At 64.1% G+C, this 26,886-nt stretch overlaps 1 protein-coding gene across 1 annotated transcript; it reads right to left on the bottom strand.

The window, feature by feature from the left end:
* Positions 1–4,494: 4,494 nt before the first annotated feature.
* GPR132 (G protein-coupled receptor 132) lies at positions 4,495–14,860 on the bottom strand. Its single transcript, XM_032839671.1, has 3 exons — positions 14,636–14,860; positions 10,196–10,305; positions 4,495–5,624 (listed from the first exon to the last, which is right to left on the bottom strand). Exons 2-3 carry the CDS (start codon positions 10,263–10,265, stop codon positions 4,495–4,497), a joined length of 1,200 nt encoding a protein of 399 aa, XP_032695562.1. The 5' UTR covers positions 10,266–10,305; positions 14,636–14,860.
* Positions 14,861–26,886: the final 12,026 nt, after the last annotated feature.

The following is a 26,886-nucleotide window of genomic DNA, read 5'->3' as shown; positions in this document are numbered from 1 at the left end:
CACCAGGCTGTTTCCAGAAGCAGCCGCACCCGCTAGGTTTCCGTCGGCTCTGGCGGGAGCTCGGACCTGGCCACACCAACACCCTTCCCTTCCGAGCCACTCTCCGGAGCAGGGCTGTCCTGAAGGAGGTGTGCCAGACGCGTCCTGGGGGGGCTTCCTCTGCCACCGCTCGCCTGGCCGCTGCCACGCTGCCCTGCCTGGGAGCTGAGTCTCTGCCCGGTGGCCTCCACCCCCTCGCCGCACCCCTGCCCCTGCCACGTTTCACTGGTGGGGGGCGGGGAGGGGCTGATGTCACTGACCACAATACTGCGGCTGTCCCTTGTCACCAGGGCTCAAGGCCACTCCCTGTTCCTCCTCTTCTCAGACCCAGCTCTGGGCCCAGGGGTCTTTTGGCGTCAGCCCCCAGGTGGCTGGTCCCCGCCTGTCCTGTCTGGTCCCCAGGCCTTCCTCCTGGAGGGCCGGCTCGGGCCGCTTTGGTGGTGCTGCCCCCTGGTGTCTGCGCGCTGCACCTCCAGGGCCGCCCCCGAACGCGTGGCCTCTGTCAGGAATGGACCTGGCATCCTCCCCAGACCCCAAGACCAGCTCTAACTGACTCGGGGCACACCCTCGTGTCAGGCCAGCTTGGGCCAGGGACATGCATGACCTCAGTGTCCCCAGCAGCCCGGGCAGGTACTGTGGCCCTTCCGGGAAACGGTGAAGAGACATCTCCATGAAGCTGTCCTCCCCGCCCTGCTTCGGAGGGTGCGCGGGCACGCTCCTGTGTCCAGCGCTCGGGGTTCTGTTGGGACACCCCATGGCCAGTGCTCCGCACTCCCTGGGCGTCACCAGGAGGGCCTGCACGTGGGCTGCCCCAAGGCCCTTCCCGCAGCCTCCCTTCCGAGGTCAGAAGGCTCCAGGCTGGGGGAACTGCAGCCCTTCTAGACCAACTGCGGCCCACGGCACCCCAGAGCCCCCCAGGCCACGCAGGGTGCCACCAGCAGGGCCAGGAGACTGGGGTGGGCTGAGGAGGGGCCCGACCCCATGCCCGACCAGGTGCATCTGTCAGGGCAGGAAGAAGGAGGACGTCTGGCTTGTGTGGGAGCTAAAATGTGGGGTGAGCCTGGCTGGGTTCCCGGCCAGCACCGAGCTCGCCTACGCATGTGGCCGCCTGTCCCCCACGGTTCCTTGAGGAATAGGAAGGGGACGACTCAGGCACAGGCCCTGTCCCGGGAGCCGACGGCAGGATGCTCCCCATCCCGGGGAGCCCACCTCGTCTGGACACACCTGAGGAGAGAGCCCAGGAGGGTAGGGTGCGGGCGTGCACCCCAGCTAGTGGGGGCCATGTTGCGGGGGCCTCTGGGCTCCCACCTCCAGCACTGACCGCGGGACTGCTGGGGGGACCTCCCCGCAGTGCCCCAGGGAGCGTTTTGCGGCAGGGCTGATGAGCACAGGAGGAGTGAGGCCCAGAGTGAGTGTGCGTGAGAGGGAGCAGGTAGGTGGGCGAGGAAAGGTCTCGTGCGCGGACACCTGGTCTGGTCACTAGCACTCGGCAAGCCCACGGCTCCCCAGAGAAGTTTCCGTGAACAGCATGAGTCGGATGGAAAGGAGAAGGGTCTGCGGTCAGTGAGTGAAGACAATGCCAGTGTTCTTCATCGAGGAGGGGAACACGGCCAGGAGGGGGTGCTGGTGCAGGCTGGGCCCTGGCCCCCAGGCCAGCCCTTGCCCGCGTCCTCCCCAGCTGCCCCATCCGGCTGGGATTCGGGCCCGCTGCCCTCTGCCTGCTGCCCACAGGACTTGCCCTGGGTGCCCCCACACCCAGCATGTACCTGACCCACGGCATCGGGGTCCCCTAGCAGCACCCCAGCTAAGGTGGACGCAGCCTGCACACCGTGGACAGAGGATTGGTTGGTGTCTTGAGTGCGGACACCCGAGCTGGCTGGGCCCTTAGCACAGAGCTTCTCCTTGTCCCCAGTGGTCACTGTCCCTCCTCATACACATTTTCTAATTTCATGCGTCCCATGCTGTCACTGCAGACGACCCCCCCGAGACACCCCCCCCAGGGAAGGAGACCCTCCAGGTCACCCCTTCTGACCCTGGACGGGGAGCCCCGCCTGCCCTGGCTGCAGCCTCCAGACCCGGTCCTGCCAGGGCCCCGCCCACAGCCGGCCCCAACCACGCAGCGGCCGTCCTGGGACCTCTCCATCATCAGGGTGGAGGCTGCCCCAGCGCCACGTGACTGGCCACCTGAGGAGGCGTCCACGGGATCCCTCGCCCAGAGCTGGGGCCGCTCGTGCCAGTGAACCCCAACCCACCTGCTGTCCTTCCCTCCTGTCTTGAAAACGCTGGTCCCAGGGCAGTACCGAGGCTCCAGGACCAGGCAGCTTGTGGCAGCTTCTCAGGCTGAAGCATGGAAGCATGGAAAGACCCAGGAAAACACCCCAGGTGGGACATTTGTGCACATGCCAGGGGCCCTCAGACAGCCTGGTCACCCTGGTGCCCAAGGGGCAGGCTCTGAGCTCCCCGAGGAAAGAGGACAGAAAGTGGTCGCCCCGGCAGGGCACACTGGGCCGCAGCATCTGTGCGTCCAGATGGCCACTGGAGCCCACATGTGGCCGTGAGACAGAGAGGAGATGCAGACAGGCTCCCCCAGAAGGGCTATGAAAGGGAGGCAGAGACCGGAGGAGGGCTGGGGACGGCTGGCACCACCCGAGGCTGAGAGGAGAGCCAGGACAGGTCCTCCCCAGAGCCCCCCGAAGGAGCCAGCACTGTCCACGCCTTGATCTTAGACTTCCAGCCCCAGAGCCGGGAGAGAACACGTCCCATTTCGAGCCCCCCGGCCGGTGCTAATTGGTTACAGCAGCCCCTGCAAAGCAGCACACAGCACACCGTGGAAGGCTCATGGCGCCTGCCGCCAGCACGCAGCTCTCTCCCCAGCGCAGAGCACTCCAGACGGTTCCCGGAAGCCACGGCCCATCACTCGGAGAGCCCGGGGGCGCACACCCCTCCAAGAGAGCCCTGGAGGAAAGCGTGTACCCAAAGAGGTAAAGGACATCATTTCATCAGAAAAGAACTTGGGGCGCCTGGGTGGCTCAGTGGGTTAAAGCCTCTGCCTTCGGCTCAGGTCATGATCCCAGGGTCCTGGGATCGAGCCCCGCATCGGGCTCTCTGCTCGGCGGGGAGCCTGCTTCCCCCTTTTCTCTGCCTGCCTCTCTGCCTACTTGTGATCTCTGTCCAATAAATAAATAAGAAAGGAACCCGGGACTGGTGTGCATTTTGCATCTTTATTTCCAGGCTTATTTTCTAAATATATCTGGTCGGTGTCTCTGACAGCAAGAAAGGACAGTGGACAGCTGGCTGCCTTACAGACACGAGAATGTAACTCGGCACCGCGGCACCGTACCTGTGAAGGGCAGGTGCCTGGGGGTGCCTGGGCCCTCCGTGGGGCGTGCAGCCTGCCGGGCTCCTGCTTCAGAGGGCCTGAGCGGAGGTAGTGGGTCAGCCCCTGAAGCTGACTGGCGAGGTAGGTGTCATTGACCCTGTTACAGGCAGGAAAGCTACGCCACCCCGTGACCTGGCCGTGACGAGGCTGGCTGGGGCAGAGCCGGGACCCGAGCCCGGGCCTCGTGGCAGGCCTGGCTCCATGCCCCACCTGCACTTTGCACCTTGCCATGGGGCTGGAGGCCTGGGGCATCAACTGCTCCCTCCTGATGCCCCTTGCCGAGTCCTCAGCGTCCGCTCCCCTGACAGTGAGGCCAGGGAGCCTTGATGCGGAGGGTTTCCAACTCTTCTCTGAGCCCCTTTGCCGGCCATGTCACCCTTGCTGGGGTGTCCACCAGCATCTCCGACCTGGGCACCCTCCAGGAAATACATTGGCCGCCCTGCTGGAAGCTCGCCTGTGGGGTCCACAGCAGCCTGCGGCCTCAGACCGGCTCAGCACAGAGCAGCCTGGGGCCCCCGGGGCTGGGCTGCTGCCCCCCACTCGCAGACCTCGGTGGTCCCCCCACAACCAGGCACTATGCGGAGGGCCCAGTTCTTGAGGCAGAACACAAAGGTCCCATGTTGTACAATCACAGTCATCCGAGCGGTGCTTGCAGAAGAGCATGGCAAATGAGGGTATCACCGTGCCATACCCAGGGCGTGGGACGGGCCAGCTGCTGACAGCACCGGGCAGGCCTGAGGCCTCTGCCAACGGCCCCGCTGTTTGCTAATAGCAGGGTGAGCCAGCGAGCTTGAGAGCTGAGGAAGAGGCCGTCCTGCCTGCCATGCGCCGCCAGGTACCCGCATGCGGCCACCTTCTGTGTGGGGCCCAGTGGGACAGCCTAGGGGTGCCGCGATCCGAGGGTCAGGGCTAATGGAGGGCATGGTTCCAGAAGCGAGAAAGCGGTGGCATGTTTCCCAAAGGGGACTTCGCAGCCAGCACCGTGGACCCTGGTCGGCAAGTTCAGTGGGTGGGGGAACCACACCCCAGGCCCCCTGGCCCCCATGCCGGCCGCCCTGCCCTGCAGGACACCAGCCTCAGTGGCAGTCTTCATCCAGCCTCTCCAAGCTGTCCAGTGACGAGCTCCATGCGGCCGGCCCAGACTCCAGGGGGCGGACGGCCCCGGGGCACGTGGAGTCATTTGTGGGCAACGTGGGCAGCGACAGCGCCTCTGAGCCCTTCGAACATGTGTGCTTGGGGACGTCGGTGTTCGCGGAGCACTTTTTCCACCCCCTGTGGATTCTGGACACTTCTTGCCGTGAACAGTCCGTGGCCAGCACGTAGATGATGGGGTCGGCCACGCTGTTCACCGTGGACAGGCACAGGAACACCGCGGAGAGCTGGCAGAGCTTGACTTCGAAGTCGCGCGTGACGTCCAGCTGTCCCCCGTAGTAGGAATAGGCCACAGCTTTGGTGAGGAGCACCAGGTGGTACGGGGCAAAGCAGACCAGGAAGATGGTCACCACCGCGATGGCCGAGCGCTTCACCTTCGTCTTCTGGGCGTCGCTCAGGCCCGCGCTCTGCTTGATGCTCCTGAAGATGCGCCTGTTGGTGAAGGCGATGACGGCGAGCGGGACGGCGAAGCCCAGGGCAAAGCGCAGGTAGTAGTACGCCACGACCTCGGTGTCCATCGGCGCCTCGAAGCATGTCGGCTCCCCTCCCATTCTGAACACCGGGCTGTGGGCGAGCCCGACCAGCACAAAGACGGACGCGGACACGAGGACGGCGGTGCGCTGCTGGCGGCGGCCGCGGCTCTCCAGCGCGTACACCACCGCCAGGAAGCGGTCGCAGGAGATGCAGCACAGGAAGAGAATGCTCACGTACAGGTTGCAGAAGAAGATGTAGCCGGTCACCCTGCAGGCCCAGACGCCCAGGGCCCAGCGGTGCTGGTTCTGGATGTAGACGGCCCAGAGCGGCAGCGTGCCGATGTACAGCAGCTCGCACAGCGCAAGGCCGAGCAGGTAGACGGCCAGCACGTTGCCCTGCAGCACCTGCCGCAGCGTGAGCCCGGCCGTCACGCAGTTGGCCGGCAGCCCCACGGCGAACACTGCGCTGTACACGCTCACCAGGAACACTCTGGTGTCCTCGAAGGACGCGTTACAGCTCGAGGCGCCCATGCTGGGAAGCCCGGTCACTGGCACGGGGCTGGTCGCGGTGCTGGCGTTTCCTGCGGGACAGAGACAAGCGTGAGGACAGGTGTCCCTGGGAACCCCCCGGGAGAGACGTCGTGGCCCTAAGAAAGGGCGAGACTCGAGCTGGCTCCGGGCCGGACACACCGGGGGCACCGCTCCGACTGGGCTCCTTAAAAGGCCCCTCCCATCTCTGGTCTCCAACCGGACAGCGTCGTGTACGGATGCACGGGCTGGGGCCGGACCCGGTCCTTGCAGCGCCCCGAGGACGCCTGGCGAGCGAGGGGTCCCACAGGCGGGACGCGCCGCCCACCCCGCCCCCGCCCGGGCACGGCGCCATCCTGACCGAAGCCTGCCTTGACTGCCGGCTACGGAGGAAATGACGAAGCGCTCCGTCGTGCTGACGGTGGGCACGCGCCCCTTCCTTGAGGTTCTCCCAAGGTTGGCTTTCTCTGTCGTGACCACGCCTGGTTGTGGCTCCAGAGGAATCGGCCCCGGGTCATCGTGTCCTGATGCTTTTCATCTCCACGGCAGGCAGGATGACCGCCTCCCCCGAGAGCTGCCCATCCTCAACCCAGAGCCCATGAACGGGGCCCCTCGCCGGCTTCCGTGCAGGGCCAGCTACTCGGCCAACGGGGGCGAGGACGCAGCTGGCAGAGCAGGAGGGTCTCGAATGACCCGGGGGCCCGAGGTAGGCACGGGGTCCTTGCGTCCAGGAGACGGTTGTGGAGGGACGGGACGGCTCCGGCAGCCACTGGACGCTTGGAAGAGGGAGAAAGGGGCCGCGAGCCCCGGGATGCGGCGGCTTGCGGAGCCCAAACAGTCAGGGGAGCGGCTGCTGCCCCGGCACCCTGATGGAGCCCGTCTCCCGTGGCTCCCCCCAGGGCCGTGACGACAGTGAGTTTGCACTTTGTAGCCTGTAAGCTTGTAGGAATTTGCAGCAGCAGCCGTGGGAAGGAGGCCTCATTTCTAATAATGCTGTGAGTGTGAAGTCCATTCTGCTGGAGATAAACGAGCGCTCTTTGACGACTGCGTTCGGGGTGCTTTTTCCCAGGCTCCTACCTCCTCACGTGGGCATCCCCATGTTTCAGGCGCCACGCTTGCGAGAAGCTCCCGCTGGATCCAGAAACCGGACGGTCTGCGCTGTGTTCCGCTGCGGTCGTGCACACTGACACGGTTTTGTCCCCCGCCCCCGTGTGGCCCCGTCTGCCCTTTCTGTTTCTATTCCCCTTCCGTCTTCTGCTACCGGCTGAACTGTGCTCCCCACCCCTGGGAAAGACGCGGTGAAGACCTGCTCCCCACAGCTCTGAGCGCCGCTGAGTGTGGAGCCAGCGTTTGCAGAGGCCGTCGGGTTACCAGGAGGTCATGCGGGACGGCCCGAAGCCGGGGGCATTCACGCACGGGGACGCACACCGGGCAGACCCTGGGAGGGCGGGGACAGCGCGGCTGGAACCGAGCCTCTCTTCCGGACCAGCAGGCACACACTCCCTCTGGGTTTATTCAGGTCTTGAATCCTGACTCCCGCCTCTGCTGGTGGGAAACCACCCTTCGGTCTGGGTGTCGTCTCGCAGGGACCACGGCGGAAGCAGACCGTGCGCATTGGCAGTGTCTGGAGCTCGTCAGAGCCCGCGGCCTCCTGAGTGTGCGGGAGCCCCGGGCACAGTCCATCTGGTGCCCTTCCGGCCCGGGCGTGGCGGGTCCTAAGTTTGTAGCCTCTTGCGTGGGCACCGTTGTCCACCCTGCGCGGGACGGGCCACATGCAGGGGCTCTGCTGGCTCCCCTCGCCCCTCTGGCCTCAGGACCTCCTCCGCCTGTGGAGAAGGAGCGCAGGACGCCTTCTTCACCCGTTCCTGTGGCGGGTCCCCAAGGGTCTGCTTTAGTTTCAGCACACGGACGCCTGTCCTGCAGCCTCTAAGGCCGTGAGGAGCCGTCACCCATTGGTCTGACTTTGGAGCCTCTGCGTCTGAGAGCACATAAGTGCCACCATTGCACACAGACCCCTGTTTGGCCCCTCAGGGCTCTGCTCCCTGTGCCAGCTGCACGAGGCTCCTGGTCCCGCCCGTCGGCGCTCGTGGCCTCCGGCCTGTCCTCAATCTGCTGATTCTCGCTGGGAGACACCATGCAATGCCATGAGGAGTCCAGGGCCCAGAGACGGTCGGCGCTCTGCAGTTCCAGCAACCCCGACACCCTGGGGACCCAAGGGGCCCCGTCCGTGCACTGTCTCGAGCACGGAGCCAGCCCAACACCCACGGGGGAGACCAGCTGTCACGGGGCCCTGCCGCTGAGTGGCCTGGGCTTTGAGGTCCTTCGCAGCAGGAGCGTGTTGAGGCCGGCTGACGGGCCAAATGGGGGCCCAGGGGAGTGCCCCCTGCCATGTCCCGTCCGGGCCCGGTCACATGGGCTCCTCCAGGCCCCGCTCTAGTGCCCCTTTGTCATGGAGGACCCTGGAGGAAGGTGCAACCTGATACCCTCCTGCCAATCATCATCCCATCCAACCCCACGGTCGCGCTACCGGAGCCCAAGGTTGGTCCTCACCTGTCCTCCCTCACAGGTGCTCCGGAGGGGCAGGGGACATGGTGGGTGGGTGAGTCATGAGGACATAGTGCTGTGCTGTGGGGGTGACCATGGCACTAAGGGTCGGGACATGGCCATGACTCACACGCTCTCTGGGGACCCGTCACAGGGAAGGAAGCTGTCACATCCCAGCCACCTCCCACTCCTGCCCAGCCTGCCCTCCTGGGCCCCTGACTGCCTGACCTGCACCCAGAGCCTCCCTGGACCCTCTCCTCCCACCCTGCCCTCCTTTGGAACCCATCATGGAGATGAACGTCTGTGGCCTTCGTGCCGACACGTGCTTCCCAGATTCTGGGCTCCTGGACCCCACCTTCCAACCCCCGCAGTGTGCTCATGCTCCTGAGGTCAGCGGGGAGCCGTGGACAGCCGCTAGCCCAACGCCAACGCAGGCCGATGGCTTCTGTGGCGGCGGCAATCCCCTCCACGGTCCGGCTGTCTTCGGGGACAGCGCAGAAGGTGGCTAGTGCTTCTCTAGCCTGGCGGCCCCAGAGCCACCGCACCGTGGCCTCTCCCAGCAGACATCCAGGCAGTCAGGAAAGCAGCACATCCCAAATGATGACCTGGCCGTGGGTGTCCGGCCAGGGCTCCTGCGGGCGCGCACACACCTCGAGGGGGCCTCCGCGGCCTGGCCGGGCAGGGCCACTGAGGCAGGGCGCAGCGTTTTCCCTACTGGGGCTTCGTCCTCAGGCCTCCCACAGCGCACCCCGAGTGACAGGGTCAGTTAGCCTCCCGGCAGGCCCCAACACCCCGTCCCTCCACTCCCTCGCCTCCCCCGGTGCTCTCCTTCTGGTAAAACACACACGATGGAAAAGTTACCGTCTTTGCGTTTTCACGCGGGCAGCTCAGGGCCGTCCTGACATTCCTGTTGCCGAGCAGCTGCCCCTGCTGTCCCTCCACAGGACACTTGTCAACCTGTGAGACCGACGCCCCGTCCCCATGAGGCGGGGGCTCCTCTCTGTGCACTGCCGCCTGCCCCCCAGGCTCCAGATGTCCCCCACATGGGTCTTGTTGACCACGTCCTCGAGGGCCTCCCACGCCCCAGCCGGCGCAGACAAGTCACAGCCGCGTGTGGGCTGGAGCCGTCGCTCCTGCGTCAGTCCGCAGAGGGGCACCGGGCGGTCCCCACGAGCCGTGCCTCAGTCCGCCCATCCCGCTGCCCTGGACGTGGGCGTGGAGCGCCGCCTCGACACCCTGCTTTCACTTCTTTCGGGTAAACGCCCAGAAGTGGAATTGCCGTACCACAGGGAAGTTCTATTTTCGGCTTTTTGAGGAACCGCCGAGTGGCCTTCCCCAGCGGCCGCTGGCCCTGCGCTCCCGCCAACAGCGCTCGGGGTCCAGTTCCTCCCCAGCCTCCCCAGCGCAGCATCTGGGCTTGTAGGAGTCACCGACGTGATGCAGGCGGGGTGGCCGCGTGGCCGGCTTCCCTGGGCCCTCCCTGCCTAAGGCCTTGGACAGGTGCAGCCGCCCCCACGTCCCCACGTGCAGGTGAGGTGCTGGCACTCGGGGGCGTGAGCACGGTCAGGCCGGCTTGTGCCTTCTTCCCCCAAGACTGGAGCAGCAGCGGCTGGCGGTTGGAAGGGCACAGGGAGAAGGCGGCCCCGCCGCCGTGGTTCTCAGGCCAGAGAGAGAGGGCGCCCCATCTTTGCTGGGGCTCCCCTGTACGTCCACACCGGGGACCCTGACCTCGGGGAAAAGAGCTCCTTGGTGGGGGCAGACGAAACCCCAGGAGACGGGGTGAGCCAGCCCTGGGGCTCCGCTCTGCCCCAGAAACGGGCATGCTAGGAGGCCCCATGGCCCTCAGTCTTGGTCCTGGTGTTTTCCTGGCACCTCGGAAGAATAAAAACCAGACGCCTCCGGATGTCCCAACGGAGGGCCTCCCCCTTCCCTGGTTAGGAGGTAGCTTTTATTTCAGTAGACCTGTTTTTGCACGCTACGTTTTGAAGTAAGTATCCCCGTTTGAGGCAAAGCACGGAAACTCTCACAGGCTCCCTCCCGAATGTTTAAAGTCTAAGGAGACAAGACGGGAGGCTCTCACCTGGCGTGTGTGAGGGTTCAGGAATCATGGTGGCTCCAGCAGGCTCTCTAGCGCCCGTCGTGCATCTCATCGAGCCTACTGAGAAGTTTGCTCTGAGAGTTCAAAATGATCTGGAGAAAGAGGAGGGAAAATGACTTCGGGGAAATCAGATTAAACCACAAATTAAGTCATTCAACAGATGCTTAGTGAGCAATCACTCTATGCTAAATCTTGTATTTATCCTATGGGGTACAACAGCAGGTCCTTAATATGTAAAGAACATTTACAAATCAATAAAAATAGGAAGTTTCAAAGCCAATAAGCAGATAATTCACAAAAGAAATAAAAACAACTCCAAAAATCCCCCCCAAAAAATGCTCAACACCGCTTATAATCAAAGAAGCATGCACATAGACATCAAAACGGTAATCTTTTCTTGCCTGTGAGGTTGGCAAAAATAAAGAACCTTGATTCTTAGTGTTGGTGAAAGTGAGGAAGTGGGTGCCCTTTCCTGTGTTGACAGGACCATCAACGGGCACAAACGTGTTCGAGCACAATTTTGCAATGTGCTTCCCAAATCCTCAATGTGTTTAACTTTGATCACATAAAATCCTCTCCAGGAATTTTTCCTGGTGACATAATGAACCAAGACATGACGTGCGTGTGACCTGGAAGTGCGTCAGAGCACATCGCCAGTGGAGACAGGACCAGGGCCCCCAGGACAGCACCCACGGTGCCTGCAGAGCACGGAGTGGGGGCCGGTCTTCAGTCACTGCGGGCCCTGGCGGGTGGGGGCGGCGTCCAGGGTGCCGGCTGCCTTCCCTCCACGGAGTCGTCTCTAAACCAGCTCTGTCCTCATCAGCCCGAGAGCCCAGCGGGAGGCACACACTCTACACCCTTCCTCTGACCGGCCAGACAGCACACGCAGAGACCTCGGGCCAATGGCTCCTGTTCTGTGAGCATGGGCTGGGCCCAAGGGGCTCCCGCGCTGGTTCCTCCCCACCCCGGGACGCCTGCTCAGGGGGAGACGCCCATGGGGAACCGACAGCTGCGCACCAAGAGTAGATGAGCCACTGAGCCCCCCTTGTGCCTGTTTTTCCGGCAACTACCGTGGCCGGGATGCGTGTCTAAAGCCACAGAAAGCTTGGTGACTTCGCAGGGATTTCAGGTTGTACCTGGAAAATCCAGACAAAGGGAGACTAGAAACAGTTGTTCCCCAAGTGGTCTTAACCTTCTCAGGCTGATGGTCCCAGGTAGGTCAGCAGGACCGGGCCCAGAGGGTCACTGGGCCTTGCCTGTCCCGCCCCAGGTCTCAGATCGGCCCCCCAACCACCTGCACTGGGAAGCGGGGCGGCCCCTGGGGGCTCTCTGCCTGAGGTCTGTGGCCTGGCCCCGGAGGACCACGGGCAGGAGTCTGCCCTTCAAAGAGATGGGCCCGATGCTCCTGGCTGTCAGGCAGCAGCACATGCGAGGTGCCCGCCCCAGAGCAGAGGCCCAGTGGCGGGCGGCCACTGAGAGGGGCCCCCCAGGGAGGAGTGGCTGGGAGGCACCCGGGGGCTTGTGAGCCCCAGGAGCCGGGGATGGACATACCAAGCTTGCCCCAGGGCAGGATTTCCTTCCTCAGACGGGTGAGCTGCCTGGGCCAGGGGCGCGGGGAGGTCGGCAGTGTTCTGGAAGCTGGGGGCTGAGCGCTGCCCACTCACACGGGAGCAGAGTCGGCTTGGTGCCTCTGGAAGCCACTTCTGCATGCGGCAGAGGACGCGGTGGCGCAACAGAAAATGTGTGTTCTCCTCCCGCCGAGGACTGCGGGCAGACTGTGAGGCACACACAGGTCAGGGCCGAGTGGGGCTCCTGGAGGGGATGTGGGACCTGCTCATGTGCCAGGTGCCAGTGTCCAGGTCTGCGGCCAGCCTGGCTGGACAGAAGGGACGGGGACGGGGAGGGACCACCCCGAAAGAGCCTTAGGGCCAGCACCAGGCCCAGGCCAGACCGCTGGGTGTGGGGGTGGCCCGAGAGAGGGGTCCCAGCCCTGTGGGATGTTCTGACGTCGAGCACCGCTACCCGCCACCGCCGCCTGTCTAGCTGCCCGTGCCTTGCTCCCCAGAGCCTGTCCTGTTCCCTGCCCGAGGGACGCACAGCTTCTGACCTTTGCCCACGGGCCTCCTTCCTGCACCTGTGTCCTGTCTCCCCTGCCCACCACCCGACTGCCCCTACCTTCTCATACTTTCCTGTGTTCCCCAGCCCTCCGAGACGAGCAGGCCCCAGAGCGGCCCAGGGTTAGGGTTAGGGCCCTTGCGCCATCCTGCGGCTAGAATGAAGGGCGGCCCAGGCCCAGGTGCTGACCTCAGTGCCCAGAACGGTTGGGGTGGCGGTACTCTGTTCCCTCCCAGAGTCCCTGCCCCAAAGCAGCTTGGCTTTTCCCTGGGCCAGTCCCGATGGTGAGTCGGGGGACAAGGGCTGTGGGGGGCGGCCCCTGTGCTACCCCAGGCCAGCGGCGGACCATCCTGGGGATCCACAGAGACGGGTCTCCACAGCAGGGCAGGTAGAATGACAGACAGAGTGGGACGGCCCGACTCAGCGGTTGGCTGCTCCCAAGCCCGGGGCCAAGGGAGGGACAAGCCAACCACAGCTGCGACGCCAGCCTGGGCCTGACCCCCGGGGGTCCCTGTGCTCGGTCTGTGCTCCGCGGGAACTGCGGTAGCCACAGAGTGATGGGGTGGGTGGGCCCAGGTCATCCCAAGGCCTCCCTCCCCCTGCCCTTGGTCCCCTGCCAGCCCTGGACACGCGTGCCTCGACATCCCCAGGAGCCCGTGAACCCCGCGTCCTCCTGGCCAGACCAGACCTCTCTGCCTCCAGCTGCACCAGGTCCCCGTGCCCCGTCTCATCTCGCGGGTCCCAGTGTGCCTCCCCCCGCAAGCCCACGAGCCTGGGGCCAGCTCACAGTGCTGCTGGATGGGCCCACTGTCCCCGGAGAGGAGCCCTGCCTTCGTGGCCTCCGTCCCCCGCGCCGCGCCCTGGATTTGCTGCCCGACCCTCGAGCCTTTCAAGATTCATTCTTTACCTTGTGTTGCGCGGCTTTTCAAGCAGAGCCGGAGGCACGGGAGGCTCACCCTGCTTCGGCTCTTTGACGTTCGTGCCAGCGGCGTCCCCTCCTGACCGTTGTTGAAACCCCCAGGGCCGGGACCATCTGTACCATGTACCACGGCGGGACGTTCGGGGTTCTTCCAAGTTCCCCACATGCTACGCCCAATCCTTGATTCCCTTCCTTCCTTCCTTCCTTCCTTTCAGGATTTTATGTTTGACAGAGAGATGGAGCACAAGGAGGGGGAGCAGCGGAGGGGGAAGCAGGCCCCCAGCCGGGCAAGGAACCCGACGTGGGACTCGATCCCAGAACTCCGGGATCATGACCCAAAGCAGACGCTTCACTGAGGAGCCCCCGGGCACCCCCTTGACTCCATATCTGTGTTCGTGCTTGGGCTAAATGCTGGGGAGGGAGTTGCCGAGTTGTCGGCCCCAAAGGCACACCATGCACGTGGGCTCCCCACTTCTCTTCTTCCCATTTGGGTAGATTTTTTCAGTAATTTCTGCGCCCAGCATGGGGCTTGATCCCATGTCAGCCAGGCGACCCCGCCCCAGAGATTTCTAAAAGATTTCTAAAGTCTCATTTGCGTTTCTTCTGTTGCTAATGAGGCTGACACCCCGCGCCCTGTCCATCCTCACCTGTCCTGTCCCCCCGCCTGAGGTGACTCTGCGTCTGCCCTCCACCTGGCCGGTCCCCTAAAACATCACCTCGTCACCCTCCTGATCACAGACAAGCCAGAAAGAACAGTGTAGCCCGACTCCCTGCCCTCGGTGGCCGGCCCACCCTTCTCGGCAGACACGGGAACACCCTGCTGGCCCACGCCCTGCACCAGAAAGCGTCCTGAGAGGGCTGCCGGCTACCCAGCCCCAGGACCATGCCCTGTGACCAGGCCGGCCATGCCCCCGGCAGAGACCTCACTGTCCCTCCTGTCCTTCCTCTTGGCCACGTGCCCCCGGGCCAGGCAGTCCCCGGAGGCAAGGGAGCCTCGTACATCCCCCCACCCCCCATCCCCCACCCCCCGAGAACCTGCCACAACCCTGCCGCACCCGGAAGGCTCCAGGGACAAACGGGCCCCTGAACTCTCTCTGGCCCCAGGGGCCACGGCCATGGTGAGAACATCACGGAGGGGCATCTCAGGCTGGCAGAGACCTCAGGGTGCAGACAGAAGCTGCCGTCCCTGTCGCCCCCACTCCCTTCTGCCCTCCCCCATCGGTACACACTGGTACCCCTGGCTTCTCTCCTGGGGAAGGACCCCAGGCTGAGACCCCAATCAAGTCCCCACGTTTACGCCAACCAATCGCCTTTGCTTTTAGACCCCACCTGTCACCACACTGCCCCCCCACCCCACTGCCCCCCAGCACGTGGAGCCCATGACTTACTCAGGGAGGCAAACCTCACACTCACGCTCTGTAGGCCCAGCTGAGAACTTTCCGGAAGTAGCAGGGTCCTACTGCTTCCTTTTCAACTCCTCCACCATAAACTGTCGTGGGTTTGGCCGAGGTGTCATCTAGCTGAGCCTCGGAACTTTCCCGGGGCAGATGCAGGAAACACCGGTGCAGACACACTTCTCCTCGGGGCTGTGCCGACACGCAGAGACACTCCTCCCAGCTAGGGCGGGACGGACGGGGCCGGCTCAAGTGAGCTGCCAGTGCCAAGTCCTCCAGACGTGACGGGGTGGGCCATGGGGAGGGACCCTCGGAGAGGAGCTCCAGCTCGGGCTCTGCTCACGGTGGCCCCAAGACAACTCCTGCCCCAGCACCCCTCCCTGTTCATCCTGCCCCCGGGACAGCCCCAGCCACGTCACGTGGTGCCTGCCCTCCCCGCTTCCCGTCCTGGCGTGGGGTCCCACCAGCGGAAAGGGGCCAACACATTCTGTCCTTGGCTCCAGCCCTGGCCCCCTAGAGCTGATCGCAGCCGTGCCCAGGGACTCTGCAGGGACTCTGAGGGGGGTTTCTCTGGGAGGGGCCGCATGGGTTCCCCGGGACACAGCATCCCTCACCAAGGCACTGCCCAGTCCTGGCAGGCACGGCTGCTTGTCCCACTCCCCGGCAAGAGCATCTTGGATCCAAACACCCCACCCCATTCTCCTTAGAAAATGCCCTGGGCTGCCGGTGGCCCCCTGCCATACCTCACCTCTGCCCGGTGAGCTGCTTCTGGGCTTTGAGGGGCGACGAAACCACATCTCCCACCACCAAGGCCTGCCTCAGGCCTGGCTCTTGGACCACCACAGCTCCGAGGTGATCGGTGACCCCCCGCGGCAGGGATGGTCGGCAGTGGCCCAGCCCGGGCATATGCACCCCCCCGGAGGGTGCGCCCCCACTCCACACTGTCTCCAGGACATGTTCAGGTCACTGTCTGCCGCCGGCTGCGGGGTCCTGCGGCTCTGGGTGGCTCTCAGGCTCAACCCCGCCCCGAGCAGCGATGTCTCATGGGTGTGGGCGGCTGCCGTGTACCGAGAAAGTGGGGCACAGAGTGGGTATAGGTCTGAGCGTAGGGCTTCCTTCAGCCTTCCAGAAACCCCCGCCCGGGTCTGGCCACTGCCCTCCCTCGGGCCCAGGATGGCTCTTCCTCGAAGGGCGGCAGCTGGCCGAGCGAAGGCTGTGGGTGGGCCTGCGACCCGTCGTCCCTTGGCAGCGGCCACCAGCGGCCCAGGGACACGTGGGAGGCAGAGCCTCAGCAGAAGCAGAGCCCACACCAGGCCCGCTGGGCCAGGGGTCTCCAGGGACACTGGGTGTCTGTGCTCGTGGCCCAGGCCCTCCTCTGGGACCTGCTCCCCTCGGGACCCCCACTCAGGTGTGGAGCACAACCCGGACTAGTGTCCCCTCCGAGCCACGGCTGGGGGTCAAGGGTGGCCACGGATTCAAGTGGGGCCCCCTCCAGCCCGAGGGTTTGCATTATCTCTTCTAGGGCACGAGTTCCTGAGGGGCAAAGGAGGGGTGTGGGAGGAAGGCTCCCGGGGAGGACACAGCGGCAGAGAACCAGGGATGAGCTCGAGGGGTCTGGGCCCTATGCCTGAGGGCTGACCGTCTTCCAGGCAGGGGGAAGGGGGACCCACAGCCTCCGGACGATACCCTGGGGCGGGTCACTTACTTCCTGACTTCTGCTGGGCAGGCGCCGAGGAGACCTGGAGGGGCTCTTCATTTATCCCGGCTACAGTGCCACGCTCCTCCTCTCTCCATTTCAAACGGGTCCTACGGATTTGAGTTTCCGAGGGTATGAAAGGGTGTGCGGTGACAGCGCTGTCCTACCGCCCTGCTCCTGGCTGTCTCGGGGGCATCTGCGTACCCAGACGGGGCGTCCCTTCTCCCAGCCTGTGAAGTCTCCCTAATGAGGAGGAGGGAATGGAACGAGCCCTCCTGTGGCCCCCGCCTAGACTCCGCCGGTGTGAAGACCGTGGACGGGCCTCGCCCAGACACAGCCTCCAGGAGCTCTCCCAACGGCGGGGGGCACACGACACCCCCAGCCGGCGGGGACATCCTCCATGGGCAGCTATGGACTTCGAGTCTCTGAGTGTCCTTAAGGACTTAGAGACTTTTGTTGTTTTGTTCTTTGAGATTGAATTTATTCACGGGAGAGAGCGAGCGGGCCCAGGAGGGGGGAGGGGCAGACAGAGAAGCAGCCTCCCTCGCGTGGACAGACCACGTCTCCCCGTCCGTGCTCGTCAGTGGGCCCCGGGCTGACGTCTCCTGTCGGCTGCTGGGGAGGTGGGGACACCAGGCTCCAGGCCCTCCGTGGGCCTCCGTGGACCACAGTCATCATTCTGGAAGATACGCGCGCTGTCCCAGGACCCAGGCCCCCGCCTCTGGGGGGTTGACAGTAGGGCTTGTCTCTTTTGGTGTCTTCTTATGGTACCTGCATCGCCGGCTGCCCTGACTGCTCCCGCCGTCTCCCCACTCCCTGGGGCAGGGCTCTTTGACTCAGGGGCCGGAGGAGAGGAAGGCAGGGGCTGCTGGGGTTTCCAGGCGACCCGTGGTCCTCAGAAGAGGGCAGGAGTTCCCCCAGGCACCAGCCCGGAAGGGGTTTTCGGGGCAGTTCCGAAGAGAGCCGCCCTGAGAGGGAAGAGGCTGGGGGCGGAACGGGGCTTTTGAGAGGGACCACCCCGAGCACTCAGTGATTCTGAAAGTCTCTTTCTCGGGCCCTGTTCCTCTGACCGGGCACCTGCTGAGTGGGAACCGAGGGTCCTCATCAGCCCAGGACGGGCCGCCCTCATCACGACCCGCAGCCTCCTCCTCTGTGCCTCAGGGGTCGGGAAGGAAGAGGGCGGACGGTGGCGGAGCCCCTCTGCTTTGAGGAGACATCCCAGAACTCCCGCCCAGACTCCTGGCCCTGCGACCTCGGGAATGCGGGGCTGGGGCCACGCCTGGCCGCGGGGGTGGGGCGGGCGGGGCTGGGGAATGTGATCTTCGTGGAGCACGTCCACGCCTGTGCTCTTCCTCAGCGAGAAGGGGCGCACAGCTTACGGGGCATGGCGTGCCTGGCACACAGGGTCACCGGCTTTGCTTTGACCTTTGCTTTGGCGAGGACAGGTCCCGGGGGCAGGTGGGTGGGGGCACACGGCCAGGCCCAGGGATGAAAGCGCCCCCGGAGGAGGAAAGGGTCCAGAGGAGCTGGGGAGACGGGGTTCTGGGGGAGACCCTTGAAGGGTTGATGGACGAGAAGGGGCCCCGTGGAAACCACAGGAAAGCCCCTGCCGTCGGGCCTCATCCTGGAAGCAGGATGGCTGCGGAGGACAGCCGTCACCGCATGACTCCAGGCCCACTGGCATGAGCGGCAACTGCAGCCTCTGCGCCCTGGACAGGACTCCGGCTTCCAGGGGAGTAGTGATGCCGAACGCTGCTTGAGGAAGAGCCATCTGCTCATGGCAGCAGGTGCCAAGTGACACGCCGGCTGGCATTTTGGGGTTGCATGTTCACCAGTATCTACTGGCGGCACCGAGGACCCCAGAGCCTAGTAGAGGGGTCACAGCCACTCCGGGTCCTGCTGGAGTGGCCTGCTGCTGCCCCATCTGTTCCTCCCTTCCGCGAGTGAGCCCCGCGGGTGGCGGTGTCCACACCCAATTTACTTTGGTGCTCCCAAGCCCACTGTCCTCTGAGCAGACCCCCTCAGCAGGAACCGCTCTCAGGACAGGGTGCGCAGACCCAGCGGCCTGCCATTCAGGGCCACTCCTGGGTGGGCGTTTGGGACACAACAAGGGCTCCTCGCACACAGAAAGGCTCGCACCAGGGGGTCACGGAGCAGGCGGGAAACAGGACGACAAAGCTATGGAAGAAAGTGGGGTTTTCACGGTGTGGGTGCCGTCCGGGGGCAGAGGACGGCCGGGGCAGCAGGAGGCAGCGGGCTCTGGAGGGACAGACGACGGATGAGCACACCCGTGGGCTGCGTGTGAAGCCACAGATCCAGGAAGTTCACGGAACACTGCTGGAGGACATCCCGGCTGCCCCGGACACAGAAGGACCTAAGAATCCCCCAGAGCACCCAGGCCCCTTCTCCCCTGGCCACTGCAGGCAGCTCTGTCCAGGTGCCCAGCGGAAGGCAGGCAGCCACGGAGAGTCTGCATGGAGCACCGCGTGGCCGGGCGGCCAGCAAGGTTCACAGAACACGGTGCCCCAGCGCGCACTTCCTTTTCTGGCTCATTCCCCCAGGTCCCCCTGCCAAGGTCAGCAGCAGATGGGAAATGAAAACTCCGTCCTTCCCGCTGGATTCCTCCTGCCTCAAGGAGACCCCCAGCCACCCCCACCCCCTCGCAGCATGGCCAGGCCCCACATCCCCGACCAGGGCGATGTCTCCCCCAGGGGCGCATCTGGCCTTCCTGGAGACATTCTTGGGTTTCACAGCTGGGGCGGACGCTCCTGACGTCTGCGGGGACGTCTACCCATGACCCCACACACCCCGTAAGGCACAGGCCGACCCCTCCCCGCCAGAATTCATCGTGCTGGGGGGGGCCCTGATGGAGGGTGGGCACGGGGGAGGACTTGCGATCACTCTGCGCTGCCCCCGCCAAGGCAGAGGCTGCAGCTCGGAGCCCCCCACGCTTGGCTTCATGGCCCGTCCTGGGGAAACCCTGGCGCTGGGGATGGAGGCCTTCAGTGGCAGCCGAAGCCTCCAGGCGGCCCACGGGGCCTGGGGGAGCCCCGGCTGCGAGGTCTTCACTGCTGGACTTCGGGACCCTGGGCCGTCTTCCTGCTGCTGCCTTCTGCAATACAGACAAAAGCAGAAGTGAACTGGGCAGGGGAGTACCAGGGTGGGGCCTCTCCCTCCCGCCCCCGCAACCCCGGCAGGCGGGTCCCTCCTAGACAGCAGCCGCTCTGAGAAATGCTGGTGGTGCCTGAACCCGCCATTCACAGCGGAAACAACTTGGTTTCCTCTGTAGGGTAACGGGCCTCCAGCCATCCTCAGTTCTCAACAGCCTGGTAACACCCAGGGCGGGGGCCAGGCTGCAGACCAGGGTGCTTACGGAGCACCTGCTGTGTGCACCACCCTGGGCAGGTTCTGAAGGGCAGGGGACCTCCGCCGTGCCCTCCGGCAGCCCGCAGTCCGGGGAGGGGCCCCTCACGTCAGCGGGCGCCAGAGAGAGCTCCTGAGGGTTGCTGGGGTGTGTGGGGGACGGCCACAGTTCTGGAGGGTGACCAGAAGCCCTGCAGGGGGCTGGGGTCTGCAAGGATGTGGGGGCACAGGGACCAATCGAGGGAGGCCGGGGGGTCGGGTGTCCCTGGAGCCTGCGGGGAGGGCAAGAGCACCATGCTGGGCAGCTTGTCTCCAGGGCTGCCCAGGAGAACCCATCAGTGAAGGGCTGTGAGGTCACATCCCACACCACTCTGCGAGGTCAGGGTGAGGACAGGGCCAGAGGGCAGCGGGGAGGCTGGGCAGTGGCCAGGCCTGAGAACCCAGGGCCAGGAGACAGAGACGGGGCAGGAGCAGGGGACCCACTGCCCACGGCCCGGAGGGGTAGGGGCTGGGCACTGCCCAGTGGATGGTTATTTGGGAGGGCACAGAGGAGGCTCGGGGCCCAGCAAGGCTGACACTGCCGGTCACCTGCCCACAGTGAGATGGGGGCAGGGCAGAGGGCAAGGAGGTGCCGCTGACCCACCCAAGAGGTTACGCTCAGGGCTGGAGGGTGGAGGGAAGGGCTGCGTGTGGGTGTGAAGCCCTATCTCGAAGGTGCTGCCATCATGGGCTCCGGACACCCTGCCCCTCCCCCACAGAATCCAGCTCAGAGGCCGCAGCGGCCTCCACTTCCTCCCTTCACCTGCAGACAACGCGGGCCGCCCGCCACCGCCACCTGGGGCTGGGGCTTCCTTCCGGGGCGGAGTGGGAGCCACCCACCTGGACAGGCGAGGCACCCTTCCTCCCTCCCCTGCCAGCGAGCACCTGCAGAGAGAGCCTCGCTCATCTCAGCCCACGCATGCAGTGACACACCCGCGTGCTCACGCGCACACACAGGAGCCCTGCCCGGGGCGCCGGGTGAGACGGGAGCGCGGGCCCCGTTCGGACCCCTGGGCCCACCTTCCTGCTCCAGGGCCCCAGCGGGCTGCCTCGCTCCTCCGGGCTGGGCTCCGCTGGGGTGAGAAGCAGGGGAGGCAGGCCCCGGGGGGTGTCATGCCCAGGCCCTTGGGCGGAGCTGCCCCTCTGGGATGGAAGGGCAGGGCCGGGAGCTCGGGCAGAGGCTGGGCTGAGCGGGGACACCGGCATCAAGCTGCACCCCGTCTGGCTTCCTCTCCACGCGGCCCTGCGTCTCCCGGGCCTGCCCCCGCCCCTCGCCCCTCCCTCGGTCTCTGCGGGCCGCGCTGGGGCGGACGGGAGGCGTCCATCTCCGTGCCACCATCGGTTTCCTTGCTATTGGTGTCTCTTGAGGCCCCACGGGAATTTTAGGACGATTTTTCTATTTCTGCAAGAAACGTCACTGGGATTGCAGTGAGCCTGGAGGTGGCTTCCGGCCGGTCTCCATCCGCGAGCACCGGCTGCGCCTCACCTCGGCTCCGTTGCGTGCCCTGCCCTGGGCGGCTTCTCTGTGCTGAGCTGGCGCATCCCTGGAGAAGTGAGCCGCGAGCACCTCGTTGTCTTCGATGCCACGGACAAGGAAACGCGCTTCTCGGCTTCCTCCCTGTTTGCTCCTGAGTCTGTGGAGGAGCGCAGGGCGTCCCAGGGGAACTCCGAATCCCGCCCCTTCCCCGACTCCGCTTCTCCTGCTTCTTGTGACAGCGTCGAGTTTCCTGCGGGCGGGACCACGCCACGCGCAGACGCAGGTTTTCTTCTTCCTTCCGGGCTGGACGCCTCTGACGGCCCGCGACTCTGTTCTGCGCAGAGTCCCCGGTCCTGCTCACGGGCGTGACCCTGCCCAGCAGATGAGCCTCCTGGCCTTATTCTGCAAAATGGCAGCCCTGCTCCCCAGCAAGCTGTGGCTTCTTTGTTGGAGGCTGTGCACCCCTCTTGGAGCCTTGGGGTCCTCGCTCGTTCCCGGCACCACTGTCCAGCCCTGAGGCTTTCCTGTGGTGGGGAGCAATGGCTGTTCTAGAAGACCCGGTCTACTGCCCCCTTCCGTCTCTGCAGAGTCCAGTCTCGCCTGTGGATGTCCCAGCAGGCTGCGATCCGACTGTCCCTGGCCCCAGGCTGAACCTCAGAAACCCTGGTCGGTGTGGTGGGAACGGGGTAGGGGTGGGGGGACAGGCTTCCGTCCACAGCTGCAGCCCCGGGTCCTAGCTGCGGTCCGGGCGGGGGCTCTGCCTGGCTCCTGTCTGCTATAGGAACAGAGCGGTCAGGAGACCTGACCCTGCGCCAGCTTTGGGACTCTGCACACTGACGGGGTCACCTCCACGTGCTCATTTGCAAAATAGGCCATTTGGGCCCCAAGTGCCCACCTGGGACCTCTTTTAAACATTGCCTTGGGGCGCCTGGGTGGCTCAGTGGGTTAAAGCCTCTGCCTTTGACTCGGGTCATGATCTCAGGGTCCTGGGATCGAGCCCCGCATCGGGCTCTCTGCTCAGCGGGGAGCCTGCTTCCTCCTCTCTCTCCGCCTGCCTCTCTGCCTGCTTCTGATCTGTGTCTGTCAGATAAATAAATAAAATCTTTAAAAAACACTGCCTCGGTTGACCTGCTGGCCATACAACAAGCCAAACTTTCTCCTCTTGGTCTAGCCATGCTCCTGTCTGATCTGCTTCCAGGAACACTGGCACGCGGGTGTGCACAGCATTCTCTCGCTAACACTTTTTTGATTGAATTGACTTTTTTGCATTTAAAAATTTTTTAATCTGCACACAGGAGCATTCACTCTGGGACGTTCAGTCCAATGCGTGTCGACAGGTGCCACGGCTGTGTCCCCAGCCCAGAGCCTGCTCCGTCAGCCAAACTCCCTCGTGCCACCGCCCCCAGCCCACCCCAGCGACCCCCGCTCTGTGTCCCCTCTCTCCATCCCGGCCGTTTCCAGAACAGCACGGACGGACTCACACGGGCTTGCGAACCCGCCCTGCCCGGCAGGGACTGTCTTGGAGACCCTCGCCCGGCTTGTCCGTGAACAGCTCCTTCCTCTCCGCGCTGGACGGCGCTCGTCTCGCCGGCCGAGAGCTGACTGTCCATCTGCCGGAGGAAGAGCCCCTGGGTTTCTCCAGTTTGGGCGATTGTGAACCCCGCGGCTGTGAAGACTCACGTGCCGGCTTCCGCATGAACATGCGTTTCCGTTTCTCTCGAGGGAACACCCGGAGGTGGAAATCCTGAGTCATCTCAGGGGGAGGAACGACCCAGCCCGTGCCCCAGCAGCTGCCCCGGTGGTGTCCTCAGCGGCCGCACGGCTCTGTCCCATACGGTGCTGCCACCACCAGTGCGCACCGTCCCCGCCGTCCCGGGGAGCCGGGGGACCATGCCGTGGCTCTAATTTGCATTTGCCTGACGACGGTTGGGGATCGCCCCCTCGCGTCCCCCTTCCTTGGCGCCGCGGTCAGACCTTTGGCCCATTTTTACATTGGGCTGCGTCTACACTGTCTACACCGTGGAGTTCCGACAGCCCCGAGCCTTCTGCCCGTGTGTCCAGCGCCCGCTGGAGGTCTGCAGGCATCGTGGCCGTCTGCGGCTCACAGTCGTGGTTACCCTGTCGCCCGCGGGCGTCTCTCCTGCTCGTTCGTTTTCCTGCCCGAAGCTGCGCCGCCTCGGTGGGAGATGAACTTTTGGAAGAACCAACCTTCGTTCTCCTCGCCCTTGACCGTGCTTCTTCCTCAGATCATTGATCTCCAAACTTGTGTTTTCTCTCCGCTTTTTCACTTTCTTTGGGCTTGTTATGTCCCCCCACCCGCCCCAACTTTCCTTTTTTATCTGATTTACAAAGCTGGGGCTAACTTAGGTGCGGCGTGTGGTTCAGACAAAGGCATCCGGGTGGGTAACTGCTGACACCACAGGTAGGAAATATTTCTGTCACCCCCTCCTTCTTCCAGCCCCTTTGCAGCTGCTGCCTCCCCCAGGCTGGCCCCCTGGCTTCCTCAGGTGCAGGCCCTGCTGACAAAGCCCGAGGCTTCCTCCTTTTCCGAAGTGAGCGTTAGTACTGGTTCCCTGAGGCGCCGCTCTGCCGCCCTCCCCTCGAGTCTGGACACGCAGTTTTATTACTCTTTGGTTCTGGGTATTTTAAAATTTCCATCACGTCTCATCCCGAGCCACGAGGTACCCAGCACTGCGAGTGTATGTCCTGCAGCATCTGTCCGTAAAAGTTTCCCCAACGCCGGGTTGTATTTTCAGACACGCAGCGCGGTTAACACTGAAACCCCACGTGCTCCCCTGCACCAGCCCGCAGCTCGCGACTTGTCCCACTGTTCCTTCACACCTCCCCCGGCCAGCGTCGTCCACCTGCCTGCCGGGGGGGATCTCCCTCCGCCCTTCAAAGGCTCTTCTAGGTCATCTAAGAATAAAACAGACACGCAGCAGGTCAACAGAAGAAAAACAAATTAATCTTGTCCATACAGGGACCACCGCCCGCAGGAGAGTTTCCAAGACAGAAGGGTGAAAGGAGGCATCGCTGCTGTTCTGAGCCACGGACGGGGCTGGGGCTGGGCTTCACAGGGGGGGCGGCAGTCACAGGGCCACGCGAAGGAGAACAGACGTTCGCTAATTAGATGCTCGCCCGACCACGCAGATGGGTCACTCACGCCAACGCTCTCTGATGATATGTCTTATTCTGGCAAAGACTCCCAATTTAGGTTCCTCTAGGTATTTAGGGAAGAGAGAAAAGTTTCTCCTGAGCCCACAGGGTCTTAATTACCTCCAGCTCAAAATAGCCTTTATACCAAAATGACATATTTTAGGGAGAGTTGTCCAGAACCCCTTTACATCCATCCACCCATCTACACCCCATCCCTCCCTCCATCTGTCCCTCCACCATCCACCAACCACCATCCCTCCCTCCAGCCAACCACCCCCGTAAATTCCCTCTTCCATCTTTCCATCTACCCACCAGTCTGTCCAACCTTCTGCCCAGCCTTCCGTCTGCCCGTCTCTCTGTCCATTCACTCGACCCCTTCCCTTTTCCCCACAAGCCCCCCTTTCCTCCCTTGGGGGGCTGACTCCCACTGACAGCGCTGCTTCCGGGGCCTGTGCCCTGGTGAAAGGGAACCCAAAGGAGAAAGGTCCTGTAGTTGGGTCCCGGGGCTGCCACAGACAGCTGCCACCCGCCAGCCACCCCCAAGGACTGTGCTGCTTCTTTCTGTGCACGAGTTCCCGACCAGCGAAGGGTCAGCGGTCTCCGGCCTTCCGAGGGCTCGGAGGTGGCCTCCTACATGCCGGGCCGGGGCCAAACCTTTCTCTGAGCCGTGCAGGGTGTGGACCACCGAGGCTGAGTTAACCCCACAGTGCACAGGCTTAGCCCTGGGTTCTCGGCTGTCAAAACCAGGCACCGTGGGATGTGTAGAGGGAAGAGCTTGGGAAAGGCAGAGGCCTTGATGGCTGGGGCGTAGGGTGGCAGGTAGGCAGATCCTGGGCATTGAGGGGAGCGTGAATTCTACTGAAGTGTAGATTTCGGTCTGGATGCCTCTGTTTAAGTTACTTGGTCATAAATACCATTTCCGCTCACCCGGGCTCTGTGACAACGCTCTTCCTGCCCTCGGGCATTTGTGCGTTTCTCAAGGTCTGGAGGCTGTTCGAGTGTGTACCCAGCCCCGTGATGCCCTGGGCCTGGGTCCTCGGGGCTCAGCTTGGGTTGAGGGGCCATCTGTCTGCTGACCGTGCTTGTTAAGCCAGTCCCGGGGCAGCTGCACTGTGTGGCTTCCAGGGCTCACAGTAATCATCTCAGCCCAAAGTCTGGGTTGGCAAGTAGGGCACAGAGGGGTCAGGGGCAGCCTAGGGGCTCCCTGGGGACACAGACCTGCCCTCTCCCTCACTTCCCACAGCAGCCGGGCCCTGTCATGGGCAAATGAGGCCCCATATCCCTGCTCCCACCTGGCCCTGGACACCCCACCCTCCACCTAGAAACACCAGCAGAAGAGGAGAGGAGGAGCACTGGTGCTGCGGCCAGCAGCCTGAAGACAGGAACCCCCTAACTCCTGTAATGGCCTTGTGCTGCTTCTGAGGGGCAGCAGGGCTCTAGGGAGTCCAGCCCCACCTGTTCCCACCTCCACGGAGCTGGGCCTTGGTGGGGCGCATGTCTGCGGAAGGGGTCCTGGGCAGAGGTCTAGCAACATCCACTGGAGGGAGAAGCCCTCCCCGGGGTACAGTGCCCTCAGGCTGGTGCCTACAGCAAAGCTTTGATACAGGGTGGGGGGGTCGCTGCTGCAGGCTGCCCCCCCCCACCTCCCAGCCTGCTCCCCAGATAGTAAGTGACTCATGGCTCAGGCTGTGCTGGTGCTGGGAAGTTTGCTGGGAACTTTGCTTCGTGACTGGGGGAATCCCCCAGCTGCCTCCAGACAAAAAGTCTACAAGATATTTCTATGAAGTGATTGACATTTCCCCAAACCACAGACCAGGGAGGGGCGCCAGGGTCAGGGTCAGCTGGCCGGGGCACAGAGGTGTGCCCCTCCCCTGCTCTCTCGGAGCCGTGGAGAGCCTCTGGCCCCCAGATCCCTCTCTGTCACCTCCTGGCTAACAGCTTGTCTACGGAGGGACAGGCCACAGTGCCTGGGACAGGAGGGACAACGTGAGGCCAGCCCGGGGCCAGCGGGTCTGGACGTGCTCCATGGTATCTCTGTCTGTGAGCGGCCAGGCCCTGGTGGAGATGTGCCCTCCCCGATGCTGGGTCCCAGAGCCCCATGGCTGGGCCCTGACCAAAGCACAGGGTCAGGTCAGGAGCCTCTAGTCCCAGAGGACACTTTGCTGGCTCAGCCACTGCTCTAGCAGAGCCCAGGGCTCACCTTCCCCTCCTGCAGCTCCGCAGGGGTCAGCCCTCCGCAACATCCGCGCCCCACCCCCCCGCCCCCTTTCTCCTAGGAGCCAGGACGGACACCAGCCTAGCAGCTCCCCTGTTCCTGACCCCACTTTGTTGGGGAAGCAAAAGCATGGGGAGCCCGAGGTTGCCCCATAGAGGCGGGGCTAGGGGAGCCTTAAGTTTCCTTCCCCCAATGACCCCAGAAAGCCTCCTCCCTGCTGGGCTCCTGCACAGGGACTCCAGGATGAGCTGATGTCGGTGGCGAGCTCCCCACCTGTGGTCCCACCAGGCAGCTCCCCG

The sequence above is a fragment of the Lontra canadensis genome, unplaced genomic scaffold (genome assembly GCF_010015895.1).
Source record: "Lontra canadensis isolate GAN:19392208 unplaced genomic scaffold, GSC_riverotter_1.0 scaffold108, whole genome shotgun sequence".
Classification (NCBI taxonomy): domain Eukaryota; kingdom Metazoa; phylum Chordata; class Mammalia; order Carnivora; family Mustelidae; genus Lontra; species Lontra canadensis.
Note: the sequence above shows the minus strand (reverse complement) of the source record. Positions and strands in the feature narration are given on the sequence as shown.